This window comes from Alexandromys fortis, unplaced genomic scaffold (assembly GCF_014885135.2).
Source record: "Alexandromys fortis isolate MF-2015 unplaced genomic scaffold, M_Fortis_MF-2015_v1.1 scaffold_72, whole genome shotgun sequence".
NCBI lineage: Eukaryota > Metazoa > Chordata > Mammalia > Rodentia > Cricetidae > Alexandromys > Alexandromys fortis.
In genome coordinates this window covers 7,434,252-7,454,223 of record NW_026067969.1, presented here as the reverse complement: position 1 = coordinate 7,454,223, position 19,972 = coordinate 7,434,252, and the positions used below count along the sequence as shown (strand labels likewise).

The window sequence follows — 19,972 nt, the reverse complement described above, 5'->3', positions numbered from 1 at the left end:
AGGTGGCTTTCCCTTCCACTCCCAAGTACTAAGCTCTCTTTGGAGATCGTCTGTCCCTCTCCTGTCATCCACGAGAGAGATGTTCGCGTGGGGGCGCGGTCCTGCAGTAGGGAGACTCCGGGTTGGGACCGGACGTGTGGACCTGCTCCCAAGAAGAGGCCACAGGGCAGCCACACCAGCCGGGTGGCCTGGCCAGAGGACGTCGCCCCTCGGCATCTTCCTCTGCGAGATGTATCAGAAGTGGGTTCCGGGTAGCAGGCGCCTCGGCGGCGCCCGACGTGGGGGTCAGGTCCACCGCAGCGGCGGCGGGGAGGCGCGTGCGCGTGGGGCGCGTGCGCGGTGCTCACAGCACCATGGCCGGCAGGTGGTGCGCCGCGGCTGCTGCGGCGGCGGCGGCGGCGGCGAGCGCGGGCGCGTGCGCGTGGGGCGCGGGCAGTGCGGGCGAGTGTGCCTGCAGCGCGGCGCTGGGCGGCCGGTGGCGCGCGCTCTTCTGGTGCGCGCGCAGGCCGGCCAGCTGCGAGTAGGCGCTCTGGCACACCTGGCACTTATAGGGGCGCTCGCCCGTGTGCAGGCGCACGTGGTTGCGCAGCGTGGACGACTGGCTGAAGCGGCGGTTGCAGAAGCGGCACACGAAGGGCTTGTCCAGCGTGTGGATGCGCATGTGCGAGCGCAGGTTGCTGCGGGAGTTGAAACCTCGGTGGCAGATGACGCAGCGCATGCGGCCCGCGGTGCCGGTCGCGGAGTCCGCCGGGTGGAAGTCCTCTGGCAGCGCGCGGGCAGAACGCGGGACCCACGGCGCAGGCGGGAGGGAAAGAGAGCAGCCCGATTAGCACCCACGCCGGCTGCTCCCCGTCCCCGTGTGCTCACTCCCTTGAAGATAGTGGGCCACACAGCCCCGAGGGCGCCGCGGGGCCGTGACTGTGGTCTGATATCAGTTACATTGCACCAGGACCCAACTTGGGAGAACTTGGTGACATGGCCCCAGGAAACCTTAGCTTTCTCATCTGAAAAACGGGTAGGTAGAGGCAAACGGATCTCTGAGTTCCAGACCAGCCAGGACTATGTACAGAGAGACCCTGTCTCACAAAGCAAAAGGCGGGTGAGTCAGGTGGGGTAGTTGGAGCCTGGTGACCAGAATTCTTCCGTGGACCCACGTGGTGAAGGATAGAACTGACTCCCACTAGTGGCCTCTAACCTCCACATGCACGCATTGGCAGGCATGCCTAGATGCACACAAAATATGTAAAATGTAAAAATGAAGTTTTTTGTTTAAAGGTCTCGTAGGACCACTAGGGGCTAGTAGGATTTTGCGAGTTTATTAGAAACTCACAAACTAATGTCAACGGAAAAATTTTCCCTATGTTTAATTTGAATGTAAGAAATGCCTGGGTCCTAAGGCTACACATAAAGGATTGCAACTATGGCGACCCTAAAAAGCCCTCTCATCCATTCGCTTCACAAACATTCACGGAGGACTCAGTGTACCTAGGAAAACTACCCATTTTCTCATTCCAAGTGGAGGCAACGAGCACTCAGGGAAGTCAGTGCTCTGTAGACACTAGCCCGTGATCCTTGGGCTGCTCTTTCTTCCCTTTCTCTCTCTCTCTCTCTTTCTTTCTTCTTTTTTTTTTTGCCATATTTTTAGACAGGGTTTCCCTGTGTAACTTGCTCTGTAGACCAGGCTGGCCTTGAACTCAGAGAGCTGCCTGCCTCTGCCTCCAGAGTGCTAGGAGTAAAGGTGTGCACTAGCATGCCTGGCTTGCTTCTCTTAAAAACAAAGAAATGAACAAATTAATAATAGGGCATAATGACACACTCCTTTGATCTCAACATTGGAAGTGGAGGCAGGAGAATCAAGTTCAAGGTCACCCTTAGCTACAGAATGAGTTGGGAGGCCAGCCTGGGATACACGACACACACTACCTTAAAAAAAAATGTTTTGTAGAGCCCTGAAAGGTTTCATTCATACTGAAGGAATCCAGATATCTCAGTACTAAAAAGGACGCGGGTCTTGAGCCAGTGGCTTCTACTGTGATGAGCCATCTCAAGACACACGGGCTCATTCTGCCTGCTATACCTCTTCAGAACACAAGCCATACAGCTGCTTGATGCCAGGCCCTACACTAGGACCTGGACAGAGCTAAGAGGGGACACAGAGATGCCTTCACCCTAGGCCTTCTCTTTCCAGATGAGGAAGCTGAGGCACAAAACCAGTCTCGACACCATACATGGTCCTGCTGTTCTGTCCAGCACTCCAGACACCCCGTCACCTTTCTGGAGTTTGCCCATCTCTGCCTTCCGACAACCAATCTGGTCCAGAAAGCAAGACTGCCTTTTCTGTACTCAGCCTGTGCCAGCTGCTCTGGAAGAAGTGGCCTTATTTGACCAGTAGATCCCATGTGTATAATGCCACTGGAGGTTGAAGCAGGGTCCTCAGAGACCAGAAGGTTCCCTGTCCCCTAGCACTCCCCTCCTTGATCATTGTCACCATGACCCCACGGGGGAATACCTACCATGCTTGTTTTTCTTCTGCTCCTCTTCCAGGCCTGGCACACCAGGGATGCCCAGGAAGGTGTTATAGGAATTTCCGTACCACACCAGCAGCTCCTGGTCCGGAGGGATCATCTGCAGGGAGAGAAGCAAAAGGAGGTCAAGGAGGTGGCAGCTGCCAGCAGGAGTCAGGGGTCTCTGCACACCCAGCCCTGAGAAAGTCGAAGCTGGGCTATCCCACTGAGCTATCCCAGACACGCTGTATAGCTATTGAAGGCCCCAGGACATTGTCCCCTCGGTCTTCCTCTCTTTGCTCAGGTCATTTTATCATTTCTGTCCTAGCTTCACACAAAAGGATCCATATCGATAACTGTAATGACAAATAAAAAAGAAAGGTGAAGAGGGTACCATTCAGTGGGGCCAATAAGCAAACATACCACACGCAACAGAGTTAGTGCAAGAGGATTACGAGGAGAGGGGGAGGGAGAGAGTGAAAGGCCATGTCAGAGTGGGGACATGAGAGAGGCAAGCAGACAGACAGGGAAGAAAGAAGAGAGGCAAGAGAGTGAGCTGTGCCTGGGGGGGCACTTTTAAGGGGTGCACATGCTACACAGCTGATAACGTTAAAGCACCTGGCGACGGGTGATGACGTAACTGGCAGCAGAGGCAGGCTGCTGCCATGGTGCAAACTCACCATACCACAAGAAAACCAAAGAAAAAGCTCAGGGGTGGAAAATAGCTCAGTTGCTAGAAGGCTTGCTTATCACACACAAAGGCCTGGACTAGATCCCCAGCTCTGTGTGAAACAGTCCTGGTAGTCAGTGCCATCCCCAGTACTCGGGCTGGAGGCAGGACCGTCAGGAGTTCAAGGTCCTTCCTGACCATGTAGACATCTTGAGAACACATGAAACTGTCTCCAAAGGAAGAGGAGTAAACTGACAAGCAGAAAACCTAAAAGAGTCAGCCAGCTTTCAGGGCCATCAGACTGAGCCAGATGTTTCTAAGGAGTGTGGACTGTGGGGTACCCTGTGGCTTCGCCCCGTCTGATAATATTCCAGAAGTAGCTCTTATCCCAAGCGCCTGAGGCAGCATGGAGTCACACATGGTTCTCTTCCCAGCACAGGGCTCGCTGCAGGACTCAATGCGTGTGACAGGTGCTAAAAAAGAAACCTTAAGATTGACAAACACCTACACCTCTGGAAACACCGCACAGCCTTAAACAAAATGCTTCGCCATGCCCTAGGCCCGTCATCAAGAAACCCAGAGCAGCCCGGTGGTAGGAGCGCATGGATTTCATACCAACATTTCAGAGGCAGAGGCAGAGGCAGAGGCAGAGGCAGAGGCAGAGGCAGAGGCAGAGGCAGAGGCAGGTGGATCTCTATGAGTTTGGAGTTAGCCTGTCTACGGAGTGAGTTCCAGAGCAGTCAAGGATACACAGAGAAAAAGAAAAGAAAAGAGGAAAAAAAGAAAGAAACCCAGAGCTCATGACCAGCCAGACTTTGCTGCTCTTAAGAGAATGATGACATGACGGCGACTATCCAAGGGACCTGCTCTCTGGACCTCAGCCAAGAGGTTCAAACAGAGAGACAACCTGTCTCTCTCCAGAGGCCGGCCTGGCCCTCCATAACGCTGACCATAGATACTGGAGGTCACTGTGTGAATTGTCCAGGGAAACTCCAGACAGCGCCTAACAACTTTGCCTTGGTCCTTATTGGCTTCTCTTTTAGCGGAAGCACAGGAGACCGTATGAGGGAGGACTGGGGAGATAGCCCAGTTAGGAAATATTTGCCTTGTAAGCCCATGAGGGCCTGTCTGGAAAAGTTAGGCTTGGTGGTGTACACTTATAATCCCAGTGGAGACGGATCCCTAGAGTTTGCTGGCCAGCCAGTCTAGACTAATTGCCAGGCCGTGAGCCAGCGAGAGATCTTGTCTCAAGAAACAAGGTGTCTGGGCAATAGTGCCTGAGGTTGATGTCTGGTTTCCACACACTAGTACATACACACAACACAGTATACACACACCATACAACACAAGCATACACCATACTCATATACACGACACAAATATATATACACATGCACACACAACATAAGCATATACATACAACAAAACACAAGCAAACACACACACAACACAAACATACACACAGAAGAACACAAACCTATACACACACAACACAACACAAGCATATACACACACAACGCAAAAAAACATACACAAAACCACAAGCATATACACACACAATACAAGCATACATACACAAAATAAGAATATACACATGTACACACAAAGAAAAATCACATGGCATTCCACCCTTGAGTGTCTGGAGCCACCCCAGAGTAGTGGTCAGGGAGAGTTTCTCCCCTTCCATGTGAGCCAGAGAGTGTCGGGTCCACCTTCCATGGAGGGAACCCACAAGAGTCCCCAGACCATCCACCAGTCTCCAAAAGGAGAGCGAGCTGTGACAGGAGGGGAGGCCAGGAAGCTACGGGTGTCTTGACTGCTGTTTCCCTACAGAGACTCAGCCTAATGTCACCACGTCCCTTCACACCAACCCATAGCCCCTGGCCTCACAGCAGCCCAGGAGCGTGCATGTGGCCAGTTCCACTGGGGAGGTTAAATATGGAAAACAAGTACGAGCCTTACTAAACACAAGGAAGATGACACAGGGTCTCAAAGATAACAGGCAGCTTGGAACCTGACCCTAGAGCCTAAGTCCTTCAGCGTCTCCTCACCGTCATGGTCACCATCCAAACCATCCAAGACCGAGGGCCAGAGCTGGAGGCCTCTCCATGAAGAGGAGGGAAGAAAGGTCTGTGGAGCCCTCAAAGATGCGGATGATGGAATTCGAGTATTTAAATATTGATTGAGGGTTTTTGTTTGCTTTTAAAGATATGGATTCGGAAAGAGACTGCTGTTCAAGACGGATCTCGCGTCCCCAGGTCCCTGTGTGACTGACTTGTGTATCCCTCGAAGGCGGCCTCTAGGTCACCTGCATACACGCTGTAGGAGACAGCTACAGAGGGCCCTGCTCAGTCCTGGAGTCGGGGCTGTTGGGACCACTCGGGCTCTGTACCCGCCAAGCACACAAGCATGTCTCTTGGCCTCAGTTCTCTCTATGGTAGAGCACAGCCATCCCTATTTTACAGGCCTCCCTGAGAGCTGCTGGGAGACAGGACCACAGACACAAAGCCTGCTGTACTACAAAGCTGTGGAATTGCTGCTCGCTCACTGTTTTCCTAGCTTGCCAAATCCCCAGAGGAACTAGCAGCATCTGGGCACTTTGAGCCACTGTAATAAGGCCCAGGGCCATTGTTGGGTGAAAGTTCACCTGGGACTAAGCACAGGCATGGGGCTGGGGGCATGCCTCAGTAGGTGGAGTGCTTACCTGGGGCGTATGAAGCTCTGGGTTTGGAGCTCAACTCCCTTCGAGCCTGTAAACCCAGCGCTGAGGGGGTAGAGGCAGGAGATCATAAGTTCAAGAGATCTTCTTCTAGATAGTGAATGGCTGGTCTCAAGACTAGCCTGGGCTACGTGAGACTGTGTGCCTCCAAAATAAATAAGTAGGTCCGAGAATAGCGACTCGGCAGTTAAAAGCACTTGCTGCTCTTCCAGGGGACTTGTGCGGTAACACATAACCATCAGTGATTCCCGGTTCCAAGGATCTAACACCCTCTCCTGGCCTCCAAGGACTACAGGCACACCTGTGTGCATATACATACATGCATGCAAAATATGCTTGCAAGTATAATAAAATAAATACTTTTAAATTTAATGAATAAATACTAAACTTATTTTTTATCAGCTTTAAAAAAATGAAACTCGCCGGGCGGTGGTGGCGCATGCCTTTAATCCCAGCACTTGGGAGGCAGAGGCAGGTGGATCTTTGTGAGTTCGAGGCCAGCCTGGTCTACAAGAGCTAGTTCCAGGACAGGCTTCAAAGCAACGGAGAAACCCTGCCTCGAAAAACCAAATAAATAAATAAATAAATGAAACTCCATGGGAATATGGGTCTAACTGTGCCCCAGTGACGCCACTCACCAAAATGGTGAGTTTCTCTCTCTTCTGACCTGATGCCAGCGGTTGCCTCTGCCCCTCTGGGAATGTTTCCCCAAAAACGAGTCATTTTGAGACTTTGAAAAAAGAATGAAGATTTAGGCTTTAAGAGAGAAATATAAAAAAACTGTATGACTTTTGGTTTAACAAGATCTACTTTAGAAATGAGCTTGTATTAGCCAGGCATGGTGACAGACACCTTTAATCCCAGCACTCAGAAGTTCAAGGCCAGCCTGCTCTATAGAGCGAGTTCCAGGACAGCCAGGGCTGCACAGAAAAACCCTGTCTTGAAAAAAGAAAACGAGCAACAATCCTAAGACTTTTCAGGAAAGGAAACCCACTAAGGAGAATGCGCTGGAGCTGGGAATGAAACATCCCCAGACAGGCTATGAGCAGCCCCCAAGTCCCCTTCACAGAGAAAAAGGACTAAGTGTTGCTTTGACCTTGAGAACCTGGAACCCCCTGCCTCTGGTCTCCACTTACTAAATACTAAAATTAATTTTTTCAACCTGAAAAGTGAAGCCTGTGGACATGTGTTGGGGGGTGTCTGAATGTGTGTCTGACGTGTTGGAACCCAGGATCCTCCAGAACTTGCACCCTCTTTTCTGAGACCCTGAAAGTCTGTGCACAGAGCGCATCAGTGCATTGAACGGCCACAGTCCCTGCAGGCCTCTCAGGCACTGCTCCTACTGAGTGCAGCTGGTCCAGACTGGAAGGGCTGAGAACCCAGATCAGCTGGTCACTCAAGTTTCTGGTCTGGACATGCCACGAAGCAAGCAGTCCCCAAAGGAACTGATCCCCATTTGGTGAAACCCTCTCTGTCAGGCCCATTACCTGATTCTTGCTGTCAAGCCTCATGACCCTGTGGCTAGTTCCTAACAGTCACTCCTTAACGCTAGTCCTACCGCCCATTTCAACGACAAAGGGCAATGACAGGCTTTCAGGTTTGCCTTCTTAATACAAATTCATGACACCCCATTGAGCACGCTCCCGGGAGGCTCTGACACTGCCCTTTCCCGGAGAGACACAGAAGCATCTCGGTGTCATCTGGATGATCATCCGTTTCCATTGTGCGCAGATGTCCTGACACAACAATTAATAGAGCCCCAACAAGAATATGCTGGCCGGGAGGCCACACAGCACGGCCAGCCACACTTTAGCTCTGCAGCAGATGGGCTGGCGTCCAATCAGAGTCTCCCCAAGCTTGGACCTTCATTTCTTCATCCTTAAAATGGGGACAGGAGCTGTAACGAGGCTCAGGAATAGAGGACCTATTCGCTATGTATAGGGCCCTGGGTTCTGCCCATGGAACCATGAGAAAAAGCAAAATACGCACTGGGTTCAGTCCCCACTACAAAAGCAAGAAGATGCTAAGGTCCTTTGGAAATACTGTCGGTGTAGTGTCGGGGCGTGAGAAGTGCTCCGGGAAGCATCATTAGTGGTGCTGATCACTAGTGATGGTAATCGTCAGAGCCACTACCGAGCAAGGTCACAAGGAAAATGGTGCTTGTCCTCCGAGTTGAGAAAAGAGATGAGGACCTAAGAAAAATAAAAGATGCATCTGCCCCGAAACTAGAAGAAACGAGAAGGCCCACATTTCAGGGCAACCATTTGCCAATACAATACAGTGAAGCAGAAGCAGGAGAGACTGGAGGTTTCTTCCCAGTGTAAAACACCCAGATGGGGGTGTTTGGTTAGTGTGATAACAGACTCCTCAAGCCCTCCCTTGCCATGGTCTCTTGCTTCCTTGGAGAGTCAGTTTTGTTTTCCTGGAAGAGGTGGGTCCCTATGGACACCCATCACCCAGAGAAAGATGTATTATTAATATTTAGTATACCCTTGTTTTCTGCTGGGTGCTGCCAAGAAATGTGGTTTGAGGCCCCTGAGGCAGGACTGAGTTAGTGTCCACGCAGAAGCAAAACCAGAAGGCTGAACGCCCACTCCCCAAGTCACCCCAACCTGGAATGCAGAATTTGTAGCGGAACTTGAGTGTTGGCCTGAGTTTCCAAACCCAATCACCTCTGTCTCCATTTAAGTGATCCATAACATTATCTTTGTGGAATGTTCTATAGCAGCAATCGAGTATTCTTCCTACTGAAGAGAGGCATTCCCCCCCCCCCGTTTTGGCAAGCAATGGGTTACTGTTATGAAATATAAATACTGCTTGTGAGTGGCAGGAAAACCAAGTAAACAGATCATGGCAAAGGTCCCTCTCTTGGCTAACAGCTCCCTCTTCACACACACACAGAACAAACAGATGATTATTCAAGACTTCCCAGGAGCCGCCTGGGTGAGCAGAAATATGTCTGGTCATACCCGAAAATACAAGCAGAATTCTGACATTGTTAGAAAATGAGTTGAGAGAATTGTCGCTATGAAAAACATGTATCCAGCTTCATTTATGAAAAGTAATTTTGAACCAGATAGAGTGGTGAATGCCTTTGATCTCAGCACTCTGGAGAATGAGCTGGGTGGATCTCTGTGAGTTTGAGGTCAGCCTGTCTTCATGGTGAGTTCCAGGACAGCTAGGGCTACCTAGTAAGACCCTGCTTCTGCCTCTCAAGTGCTGAGATTAAAAGCATATGCCACTACCACCTGGCCAAAAAAAAAATTAAATTAAAGTAACTTGAAATTGTTTTGTGTTTCCTTGCGCCTCACTTACCAGCCCCTTCTTAGCTGGATAGTTCTCTCTCAACACTGTGATTCATGTGGGAAGCACATGTATGACAGATACATCATATGTGGGATAATGTGTGTGCCACAAAGATGAATGTGTATGGTCCATTCTTTCATAAACTTAAATTTCTGATAAACATAGATGAACTTTTTCTCCTAATCATACAAATTGCAATCCCTCTCTAGAAATAATTCCTTACCCTCCTTGTCCCCTAAATCATACTTCTGGATAAATATCATTCACATGTCCTGCTCTGACTTCGATTCCCATCAGTCTAATGTGTCTGATATGATGGGATGCAGGCCATCTGTTTGCTCCAGCTTTGAGCCCAAGTGCCAACAAGATATAGGTATTCTTGGCCAGCCTCGTGTGTCTGTGTCCATGTGCATGTGTGTGTGTGTGTGTGTGTGTAAATCTGTGCATGTATGAGTGTGTGTTTGTGTATATATGTGTGTACAGGTGTGTGTATATGTGGGTATGAAGGTATGCGTAAGAGAGCCAGAAGGGTGAGAACGCAAGAGGATGTACTTTGCTATGAGAGCATTCAGCTGCACCAAAAGCCAATTCTAGAAGGTAGCAATCCAGCTGGATGGCCACAGGAGTCATGCTGGTCCTGCCTGAGCTACCTCTGGTACTAACCCGACACTCCTCAGCCCTCCTAGCATTTCCGAACTCCAGGGGCAGACCTGCCTGTCTTTCCTTACTCTCTGCTTCCTGCTTGGGCTAATGTTCTGCTATGACCCAGGCCCTGGCCATACAAAACCTAGGTAAAGGTTATTCTGCCACCACCCCTGTTAAAGTCCCAAAGATCTGGTCATTCAGGAACAATAAAACTAAAGTCCAAGAAGCTAGCAGGCCTGGACAGGCTAGAGGACATGATGTGTGGGAGTCTTCTAAAAATGGACAAAAGGGGAACCAGGGCCAAGGCCTTGGGAGAAAAGGGGGGCAGAGACAGAAAAGCTAAAGGCATCTGGGAAGGTGGTGAGGGAGGGAGCAGTGGTAGCCAAGGCAGGGTGGGGGAATGGGGACACGACAGCAGGATTCCTTGAACAGGGTCTCTTGGCATGCAGCTTGGCTGTGTCTTGCCCTGGCCCGGATGTGGGAAGTTGTCTAAATGCTGTGAGGGGTAGCAGGGCTGTCCCACTGCCTTTTCCTAGAGTTTGCACTTTTGCTAACTTGTTTTGGAAGTCCCTTGGTAGTGGGGCGGGTCAGGGGCTTGGCTGCTCTTGGAGGTTAGAGAGCAACTTCAATGAGTCTGAACTTGAGACGCCTTTCCTCAATAACACGTTGGGTGGGGGGTGTTCAGAGCTCTAGGCCACCAAGCAACGACAGGTTTCTGTGTTCATAAACTCAAGATTCTCCTTGTGTAAGGTCAGCATGTGGGAGACCTGACACAGTGAGCTATTGCTGAGCCACACACCACTGGCCCCATGTCTACAGAATGAGAGATGACACACAGCTAAACCTCCATGGACATACGTCCTTTATCAGAGCCAAGTGCAGCCCCCGTCTGCTTCCACTTGGTGTTCTGCTTTATTATTCTACCTTCTGAACCCCTGCACATTCTCCTCTGCATCCAAGATATTCACCACATGTTCAACCTCCATCTTCTCCCAGCTATATCACAAGCTTCCCATACAAGGAAGGCATACTCCTGGCAATCACAGCACACAAGCCTCAGTTCTGAGCCCAGGCAGAGCCAGTTGGGCCAGCACCAAAGTCCTTCTGTCTTCTTTGGCCACAGAACACAGCTGCTTTTGCACACTCCTCACCCTGTGACACGTCTCCATCTGTCCCTGTGTAACAGTATATGTGCGTACCTCGATGGCCTTGTAGAAGATGCTGGTGCCAATCTGAACCACCTCCAGGTTCTGCTCCTGCTCATTCCGGGCACACTTGATGTAGGTCATCCAGCTTCGGTGGTCTTCCTGGCTGGCATCGATGAAGTAGCGTACTGTGCCATCCTCGTTGAATACCTGGGCACAAGTGGAGCAGTGGTGGGGTGAGACAGGGCTGTGCTGCCTGTGTGGCCCAGGCCAGACCCATCTGTTGACATTCTCCTTTCTCCCAACAGCTCCAGGAAGTGGCTAAAGCTTTTGTTAGCTATTCTGTTCAATCCGGGAAAGTGAGGTTAGGGGGCACCGTGATTTGTCTGGGGCAAGGGGCAAATAAGGAGTCAGTCTTCAGGGACCCACATGCTTACTATGACCAGGATCTTCTACCCCCAGAAGAGAAATGTCCTCATGAGATCCCTAAGCAGGTGACATGCTTTTCTGCTCCCTGTCCAGGTTTAGTGCAGAACCTCAAAGAGGGAACAAGTGCTTAAGAGGCAAATCTAGCTCGCCAGGGGCTCTTGGCCTGGTCTAAGCCCTTATGTGAAGCTAAGGGTCCTCAGAGCTCAAAGCACACGCTAGGTTCCTGATGTGGCCAAGGCTGGAAGACACCCACTAGGTACCAGAGGAGGGAGAAGGCAAGGCCTCGGGTTATCTCTCTGCTCTCTCCCTCCAGTTCCTCTGAACAGCTGCAGGTATCACACGGATCTCCTGCCAGGTGGGGCTGCTAGGGTGGCAGCAGGGGACGCAATGGGGTTGAGTAGTAGGTGTACCATCTGGCTACTGTGCCTGTGCAGGTCTGGGGAAAGGGTGAGCGATGGAGGAGGGCTACAACTGGGCTGACTTTGTCCTAAGGGGTGTGTCCCTGGCATCTGACACTGTCAGAGGTGGGTTAGAGTCAAAAGCCAGAGATGGAAGCCTTTTCCTCCTGCAAAATGAGAATCATAACCCATAGGGCTGAGGAGATGAGCTCACAGCCCGCAGGCTGGGGAATAAGCCTGCTGACTCAGCCGTCAGCCATGGTTATTTTGGATGCCACCAGACCTGGGATTGGGAAAGCTATTCTCAAGAAACGCCCAGCTTCCGCTGTCCTCTACTCCAGCCATGCTTCACCATAGGCCAGCGCCAGAGACCCACCCTTGCTGCCTCTAAGGCCAGGGAAAGAACTGGGTAGCTTGGAGAAGCCCAGAGAGCCCTTCTTCCCTTCTGCACCAGACCTCCCCTGAATCTCACACTCAGCCGCCTTGAATCTCAGCACTTGTCACAGGTGAAGTGTGGCTAACAATCTTGCTTGGGAAGCTTGGAAGCCAAAAGGGTCAGATATTTTTCCAAATCAGGCAAGAGAGAAAGAACCATTGGCATAGAAAGCTACAGGACAGGAGAGTGGTACCCTAGAGAGTGTTCAAAGGGACAGCATCCACAGCTTCAGAACTGAAGCTCTGCTACGGGCCAGATAGGGCTCTTTTCTGACACCGGTGGACACAACCCTCGAGGGAGCCAGCCCATTTGTCCACCTGAATCCGTCTCCAAAGCTCCGGCCTACCTCCCACATCAGATTGTTGTTCTTGCAGAGATCCACGTGCTCCGGGGCAATGACGCGGCCGGTGAAGGGCCCCATCTCCGTGCCTGCCTTGATCCAAGTCTTGGAGAAGATGCCAAGGCCCTCGCCTGGGATGGAACTCTGAGCGATGATCACTTCCACCGGCAGCACCAGGCTGGACAGCTTCTGCACCTCTGCGGGGGGAGGAGGTGGTGTTCTAGGAACCCGGTCCTATTTGCGCAGAGAAGGCCCTACCCTTCTCATCCAGGACACGCTCTCCCTGCTCAGCTCTCCCTGCTCAGCGCACAAGCAGTCCCAACAGGGGCGAATATCTCCAGTAGCGCGCTATAGGCCTGTGTGCAGAGGTTCAATCTTATTTTGCAACCCAGGACCCCCTGTGCTTTCTAAAAGTAAGCGGTGCATCGTGATTTATTTATTTCTTTTTTGGGCGGAGAGTTACTCCGGATCGAACCCAAAGCCTTGAGCATGTAGCGCTCTGCCGCCGAACTGTCTCAGCAGTCCTTGGGGCTCATTTCTACAAGTCTTTACACTAATTCTGCAAACATCCACAGCCTTCACCGCCTTCCATCGCGGAAAAGCCTAAGAACCAGTGCGAACGCATTGTGTTTACAGACAGGGAAACTGAGGCCGGGTCTGGCGAAGAGGTAACGTCCAACCCGGGGACTCTTCACTCAGCCTTGTTCCTGGATGTTCAATTGCTGCCTCTGGGCTCACTGCGTGTCTCCCGTGTCTCCCGATCGTGGTCAGCACTGAGGACAGATCCCCAGCTCGGAAGGAAGGTTGCACCCGCGCAGAAAAAAAACACTTGCTTCTGCAAACTGAGCCCAGCTCTCCTGACATCACCCCCTGCCACGCCGGTGTTCCACTCTGCTCCAGGTTCTAGAGTGCCAGCGAGGCCGGCACCCGGATCAGGCGAGCTCTGAATTCGCCTTAATGGGCGAGGAAGAACCAGTGGTCCCTAGCTCCCAGAGGATCCCCGGTGGGGCCTCTGCAGCAGGGGTGGGAGTGGCGAGGCGCACAGGGGCGGCCTCCTTGTCTTACAAGGTTCCCCTCTAAGCTACCTGGGAAAATACCCGGCGAGCCGGCCGGCTGAAAGGGGGGGTTAAACGGTGTCCAGTGCGAAGCGGCCGGCAATTTGTCACGCTGTTAAAGTGATCGCATTCATTCGGCTCCATTCGAAAGAAATTGCTAATTCTAAATTCATTAGCCCTGGAAGAAAGCTGTAGCAGTAAATTGTATCTCAATGCGGAGGGGACTTGTTTAAAAGGGGCCGAGGAATTCTCCTTACAAAAAGGGAGGATTAGATGGTTGACATAGCGTGAATGGAAATGGAATTAGTCTTCACGGTAAATTAAGAGAGGAACAGCAATCTTAAAGGGGAAGAGAGGGCGACGCTCAGAGACGCCAGCGCTGGGGAAAGATATTGTTTGCGGGGTGACGAATGAGGAATAAGAACTTGAGACATCTTAAAGAAAAGGAACTTTCCTCGCTCTTTCTCTTCCTCGCTCTCTTCGGCTTTTTCTCTCCTGGCCTGCCCGCCCTCCGCCCCTTCCCCTGCCCCGGCTGTCTTTTAAAGTTTTTGGTTTAAAGTGGGAACTTTCGCGGGTCAAGCCCAAGTTAACCAACTGAATTTAAAACCCGTTCTTTTTGAGTCAACTGCTATTACACGCCCAGTAAGGCTTTTAATGCCAGGAAACCGAGAGCCTCCAGGGTGGAGGCTAGGGTGGGGAGAGAAGACACAGAAGAGCCTAGCTGACCGAGGTCGGTCGTCTAGGTCGCTGGGATTTGGTCCTAGAGCGCCCTGCGTTCCTAGCTGCCTCCGCTCTGCTTCGGTGTGGCTGTTGCAGCCAGGGTTTGATCCACGGAAAAACTAAGGTGCGCTGATCAGGGAAAGCATCCAGGTTGGGGGCAGGAGCCCCAAACCCAGTGTCCCCTATCTGGCCACCGCGCCCGGTAGCCTGAGAATTGGGGATAGACAGGAAGAGGGAAGGAGAAGAGCCCCGACGGCGCGACTCACCTCCTGAGAAGGACTGCGCCAGGACTTCAGCGGTGAAGGCGGTCTTTGGGCTGGCGTGGTGGCTCTTGTCCTCCAGCAGCTGTTCGCCTAACACATTGCGCCATCGGCCATATAAGAAACTGTGCAGAATGTCGGAGGTGATGACCTCTGCCAAAGCCAGCCCCGGAGCCTTCAGCCCTGTTTTGAGCACCAGGGCCTCAGCTGGGAGCACAGAGCCCATCATGGGCGCCAGGAGCTCACCGTCGCTGCGAAAGGACGGCTGGGTGGACTTCAGAGAGGTGGGCAACGAAGAGGGAGCACAGGAGTGAGAGGAGAGGAGTGCGCACAACACGAGGGAGGAGGAGGGAGAGGAGCAGGGGGGAGGATGCTTTAGGGAGTGAGTGGTAAGGGGGGGATGGCTGGGAGGAAAGTGAACCAAGCGGGAGGTACACAAAATCTGCAAAGATGGTAAAGGGCTGGAAATCCTCGGGTGGAGACGGGGGCGGGTACCAGGAGGGGTGCGGGATGGGTGGGAGGTGAGTGACTGCCGAGAAACACCGACCCAGGGCTCTCGGTTGCCCACTCGCCTCCTGCACATCCAGTCAGGACCGTCCTCCCCTTGGCAAAATCTCAGCTCCTTTATAGGAGCCGCAGTGACCCTCCTAATTGGTTATTAATGACCCCCTGACGTCGAAGGACAGACTTGTACCCGGCCAGGCTCGAAGGAGCCTTCACCGACAGCACGAGGGGCGGGGGCAGCGCGGACCGCTTAGAATAGTCTCCCTCTGCTCCTCCCTCCCCTCTGGTCCTTCCTCCTCCCCTCCTCCTCCTCTCCCCGTGGGAAGCTCCAGGCAGGGAGGGAGGATCAGCCCGCGGCCGGGAGAGGAGGGGTTGGAGTAGGGGCTGCGACATAGCGAGGCTCTCCCATACTCCAGGGACTAGACTGAGTAAGAGGGGACTTAGAGTCCAGAGTGCCCCCGCGCCCACCTGTCCCAGACAAGATCCTTGGTCGCTACGGTCCCCGGCCAGGCTTTCACCTTCCTAACACTGCGGGCCACTCCCTGGGCTGCGGGCAGCGTGCTGTTCTCCTTGACCAAGCCCAGTATTCGGTCGGGTTCCCATCTCTCCCTCGCCCCCACCCCTGGGCCCTGCTCTCTTAGAGACTTCACGTCCTAGGCTGCCACAGCAATCCGTAGTCAGTGGCTCCTGCTCGGGTGATACATATCTCCTGCGCTGGCAGAGCTACCCACGCCGGCTTCGGCTTCGCTTCAAACGGGGCTCCTCGAGAGCTCTGCTGGCAGAGCGCAGCCGGTGCAGAGGGCTGGTGAGGCGGAACCACCGACGTGCCGTCGGGGCTGTATCCCACCTAGGATGGCTCCCAGCACTAGGAGTACTAGGTTGGGCTGGAGGATAGTGAAGGCTGACCCACTTCCACGCTTGCCATCAGATACTCGCATTTGTGAGATACTCTGGATAAGTGTAAGGTGGGAATTGCAGGGACTCAAAACCAATGCCTCGGAAATTGTAGGCAGCCCCGGGGCAAACCCATCTGCTGGACTCCGCTTTTGACGCCAGCTACTGGGATCTGAGATCCTAGAAAACTGTCAGGCATTTCTCTTTCATTTTAGTCTCCGAATGAATGATCGTTCTTTCTTTCCTGGCTCCCTTCTCTTCCTTCCTCCTCCTCCTGCTACCCACCTCGTCCCAACAACGGGTTCTTAGAGTCTTTCCAAAGCACCTGGGAGCCAGTTCCACACCTCTTCCAAGGTTGCTAAGTCGGGAAGACCGCGGCTTCCTGCGTGGATTGAAGCCTCCTGGATAGCCTTAAGATTCCCCCTTCCAGCTCCAGAAACAACCACATTGGAGGGGCACTGGGGACACCTCCCCCAATAGCACAAGCCCCCCCCCCATCTGCCGCTGCAATTTTATATGGCGCTATGAAAAGTTCCGCAGCATACAGGCTAGAGTGAGCTCTTGTGTTAGGTCTCCACTGGATAACTAAGACTCTTCAGGCCTTCGACTCCCTGGGACTTGGGCATGGGTCGTGCTGCCAGCGCAGGACTAGGACTTGAACCTCACCTTGGCAGGATCCTAATAACCCCAGGAAAAGAACCCTTTCCACCACCAGCTTGCCAGCCAGCGCTAAGCCTGCCTAGATCCTGGCAAACATGGGATCCTAGGTCTCCATCACCCCTAGTTGGAGCCAGTGGTTTCTGGCGTCCTCAGCCCAGCAGGCGGGAGACTAGAGCACCAAGGCGGCGATAGAATATCTTCAGACGCTGAATCCCTGGAGCCCAGAGGAGAGTGGGTGTACCGGGCAGGGAGAGGGACCAACGGGCAGGGCGCCAGCAGAGGGCAGCGCTGCAGAGGAGCAAGTGCTGCCGGTGGGCTGGGGTTTCTTGCAGAAGCCGCCGGTAAGTTAAAACGGTTCGCGGAGGGTTCCAGCCTGACAGGGAGAATGGAATCCAATGTCTCGGTGGCAAGGGAACCTGACCGGCGCCTGAATCTTGGCTTCTGTGAAGCCTAAGTGGAGAGGAGGCTGACTGGGCAGAAGAATGCCAGGTCTGGGTGCTCAGCTTCCAACTCCGGAGACTACCTCAGCGCTCGAGGGAAACTGAAGGGAACTGAGGACGGCAGACCATCCTGGGGACAACCCTTCTCTTCTCTGGGCCTCTAGGCTCCTGTCGGCAGTGGTTTGGGTTGGACTATGTGCTGAGGTTTCCTTCCAACTTGTCACCCTTCGATTCCGGTGGCTTTCCCGGAGCTACAGAGGATTTTTAACAATTCCCTCGGCACACTCTATGTGAAAAGCTCCCGGGACCAGAGTCCTCCATGCCTGGGGCGGATTCGCGTTCCAGTCCCAAGATCGAAGTCAAAAGACAAAAGGACCGAAGGCTCAGGCTGCGAACAGGGCTCCCCATTACTTTCCTTAGGAATCCCCAGAACCTGGGGAGAATATTGATGGAGGAAGGACAGGAACCAAAGCAACCTCCTAGCTGGGGCGCCTGCGGACCTGGGACATAGTCGCTGCAGTTTTGAGCTTCTGGCTAAGTGATAGTACCATCTGGCTCCATGCTCTCCCCATATCAAAACCTGTAGGGAAGACAGCCCACCCGGATCGGAGAGCAAAGCCCTGAGCTTGCATCTGCTTGTGTGGAGACTTCGAGGGGGGAAACGCTGCGAGTTCACAGTGGACGAATATCTGGGACCCAGGCGCTGAGTGTGATTGCGTGAAGACCCCTCCCCTGGACTCGGCAGGGTCGGAGCTCTAAGGCGCCGCCCCCGCCCCCTCGATCGCGCCCGCGGACTGTCGCTCGGCGATCTCTTTAATATTCATGGGCGTTAATAGAGAGGCCCCCAGTATATCGGCCCATTGTGGGCGGCTCGTAGGGCTTGAATAGACCCTGGCCCTCTTTCTTCGCAGAGGCTTCCCGAGGGGCCGGGCCAGGAGTGAATGGCCCTGCTTCCCGCTCCTCATCCACCCCCACCCCCTTTTCAGGGACAACATCTTTATCCCCGCTGCTGCCTGGCCGCCGCTGCCGCCCGAGCCCCATTCACTCGGCCCAGGCTTCGGGCGGAACGAATCAATCGGCCGCGGCTCTTCGGAGGTCATCCCTGTCGCCCGTGCCCCACCCCCAAGTCCACGGGAGTGGGGACAAGAGAGGCAGCAGTCGGCCAACAGACCCAAGAACGAAGGGACCCCAAGTGGGGTGTGGAAAAACGGGTCAGGATCGGGTGGGAACTATCAGAAGAGGTGGTTGACCCAAGGTGCATCAAGAGGGTCTCAGGACCCAGCAGCCGGTAGGACCCGGCTCATTCCACTTGTTGCCTCTGGCAGAGAGCCCGGGGGACCAAGGCAGTGGTGCGAGCCGGTATATGAGTCCCGCGTCCCCTCCAGTAACCCGCACGCATCCCTTCGGGTTCAGCTTTCGCAACCGCGAGATCAGAAGCGCGGGGAGCAGTCCACCGCTCTGGTTCAGCCCGAAGGGCACGTCGGTTCCTCTTGGTGAGACTGGGTTTTGCTCCTGAACACCGAGATTGGGTCAGCTCTTTGCATCGGTACCAAGGCAGCGTAGGCTGAGTTACAGCTTCCGCGCCAGCGCCTGGCGTCCCGGTCCTTGTGCCCAGGGCGCGAGGCGGTCAGGCGGGGCCGACTCGATGGGTCCCCGCCCCTCCCGTCCCAGAGGCCCTAGGAGAAAAGAAGCCCATTGTTTGCAGAGAAATACATTTTGGGGGCCCCCGAGAGAAAGCTCCTGTTTTGAACTTTAGAAGTCTTCAGCCCTTGCCCCTCGCAGGGAGAGATTTGTCGTCGCCTCCACCCCCCACCCCCGGGGGGCCTCGGAGCACCGCCTCCTCCCAAAACATCTGCCGGGGGAAAATCCATCCTGGAGGGCAGATCGCGCTGGCTTTAAGCCCTGAGAACTCATTAAAAAGATATTAGTGGCGGGGGCAAGTCCCGCACAGGTATCGATCGACTGGAATGAGCCTGAGGGTTGGGGGGGGGGGCGCAGAAAGCGAAGAATGCGGCGGATCTGTGTTCGGAAGCCCCACCAGGGTCCAGCCTTGTGCATTCTGGCCCTGCGACTGGTGACTGGCCCCTGGCTCTACGCTGAGAAGCCTTCTGCTGCTCCAGTGTTGCCTTCGGCGGCCGTCCGTCCGGCTCTCCAGGCCACCCTGGCCTTGCCAGCTCCAGCCAGCTCCCTGCTGTAGCTCGTGGCTCGAGGCACTCCCCCCCCCACTCCCCCACTCTTCATCCCAGCCTCCAGGTCGCTGTCTTTTACTGCGCTCTCGCCTTTCTCAAACCCTCTAGGTTCCCTCCACCCCCCGGGTTTCTCTCTTCCCCTTGAAGTCTCAGTTTGTCTCCTCTACATTTCCACCGTGGCCCAGAAAATGCTCTCTTTATAGGAGCCCAGGTGGACTCACCACCCCCGTTCCTATAGCTCCAGGGCTGCCCCGCGGGCACGGACAAAGGCGCGACGGGCTGCCCAAGCCGGGTGCAAACTCTTGCAGCAGAGCTGTCTTCAACAGTCGTGACTGGAGCAGACTGGGTCTGGCCCACTGAGTGTCGGCTTTGGCCCAGCCGAAGAAAGATAGTGGTCCCTCTTCCAGGTCCATCTCTATCCTAACTAATTAGCCTCTGAGGCCAGTCGGTGAGAGAGAGGGCACTCACGTCGGAACTAGCACCTGGGCAGACAGGTGACTGGCATAAGTCTCCATGAAAACCCAAAGCTAGATGGCTCTCTTCCCAGAGCCATACCCATACCCCCATACCCCAGCCCTCTTAGGCTGCCCTCCTGGTTGGGAAAACATGGGAAGTAATGACAAATTGACACAGGCACATACACAAGCGATACAGACAA

At 53.7% G+C, this 19,972-nt stretch overlaps 1 protein-coding gene across 1 annotated transcript; it reads right to left on the bottom strand.

Moving 5' to 3' along the window:
• Nucleotides 1–343: 343 nt before the first annotated feature.
• On the bottom strand, nucleotides 344–14,856 carry Prdm12 (PR/SET domain 12). The gene is made up of 5 exons (XM_050155401.1): nucleotides 14,634–14,856; nucleotides 12,599–12,789; nucleotides 11,044–11,199; nucleotides 2,514–2,625; nucleotides 344–762 (listed from the first exon to the last, which is right to left on the bottom strand). The coding sequence occupies exons 1-5, from the start codon at nucleotides 14,854–14,856 to the stop codon at nucleotides 344–346; spliced, it is 1,101 nt and encodes a 366-aa protein (XP_050011358.1).
• Nucleotides 14,857–19,972: the final 5,116 nt, after the last annotated feature.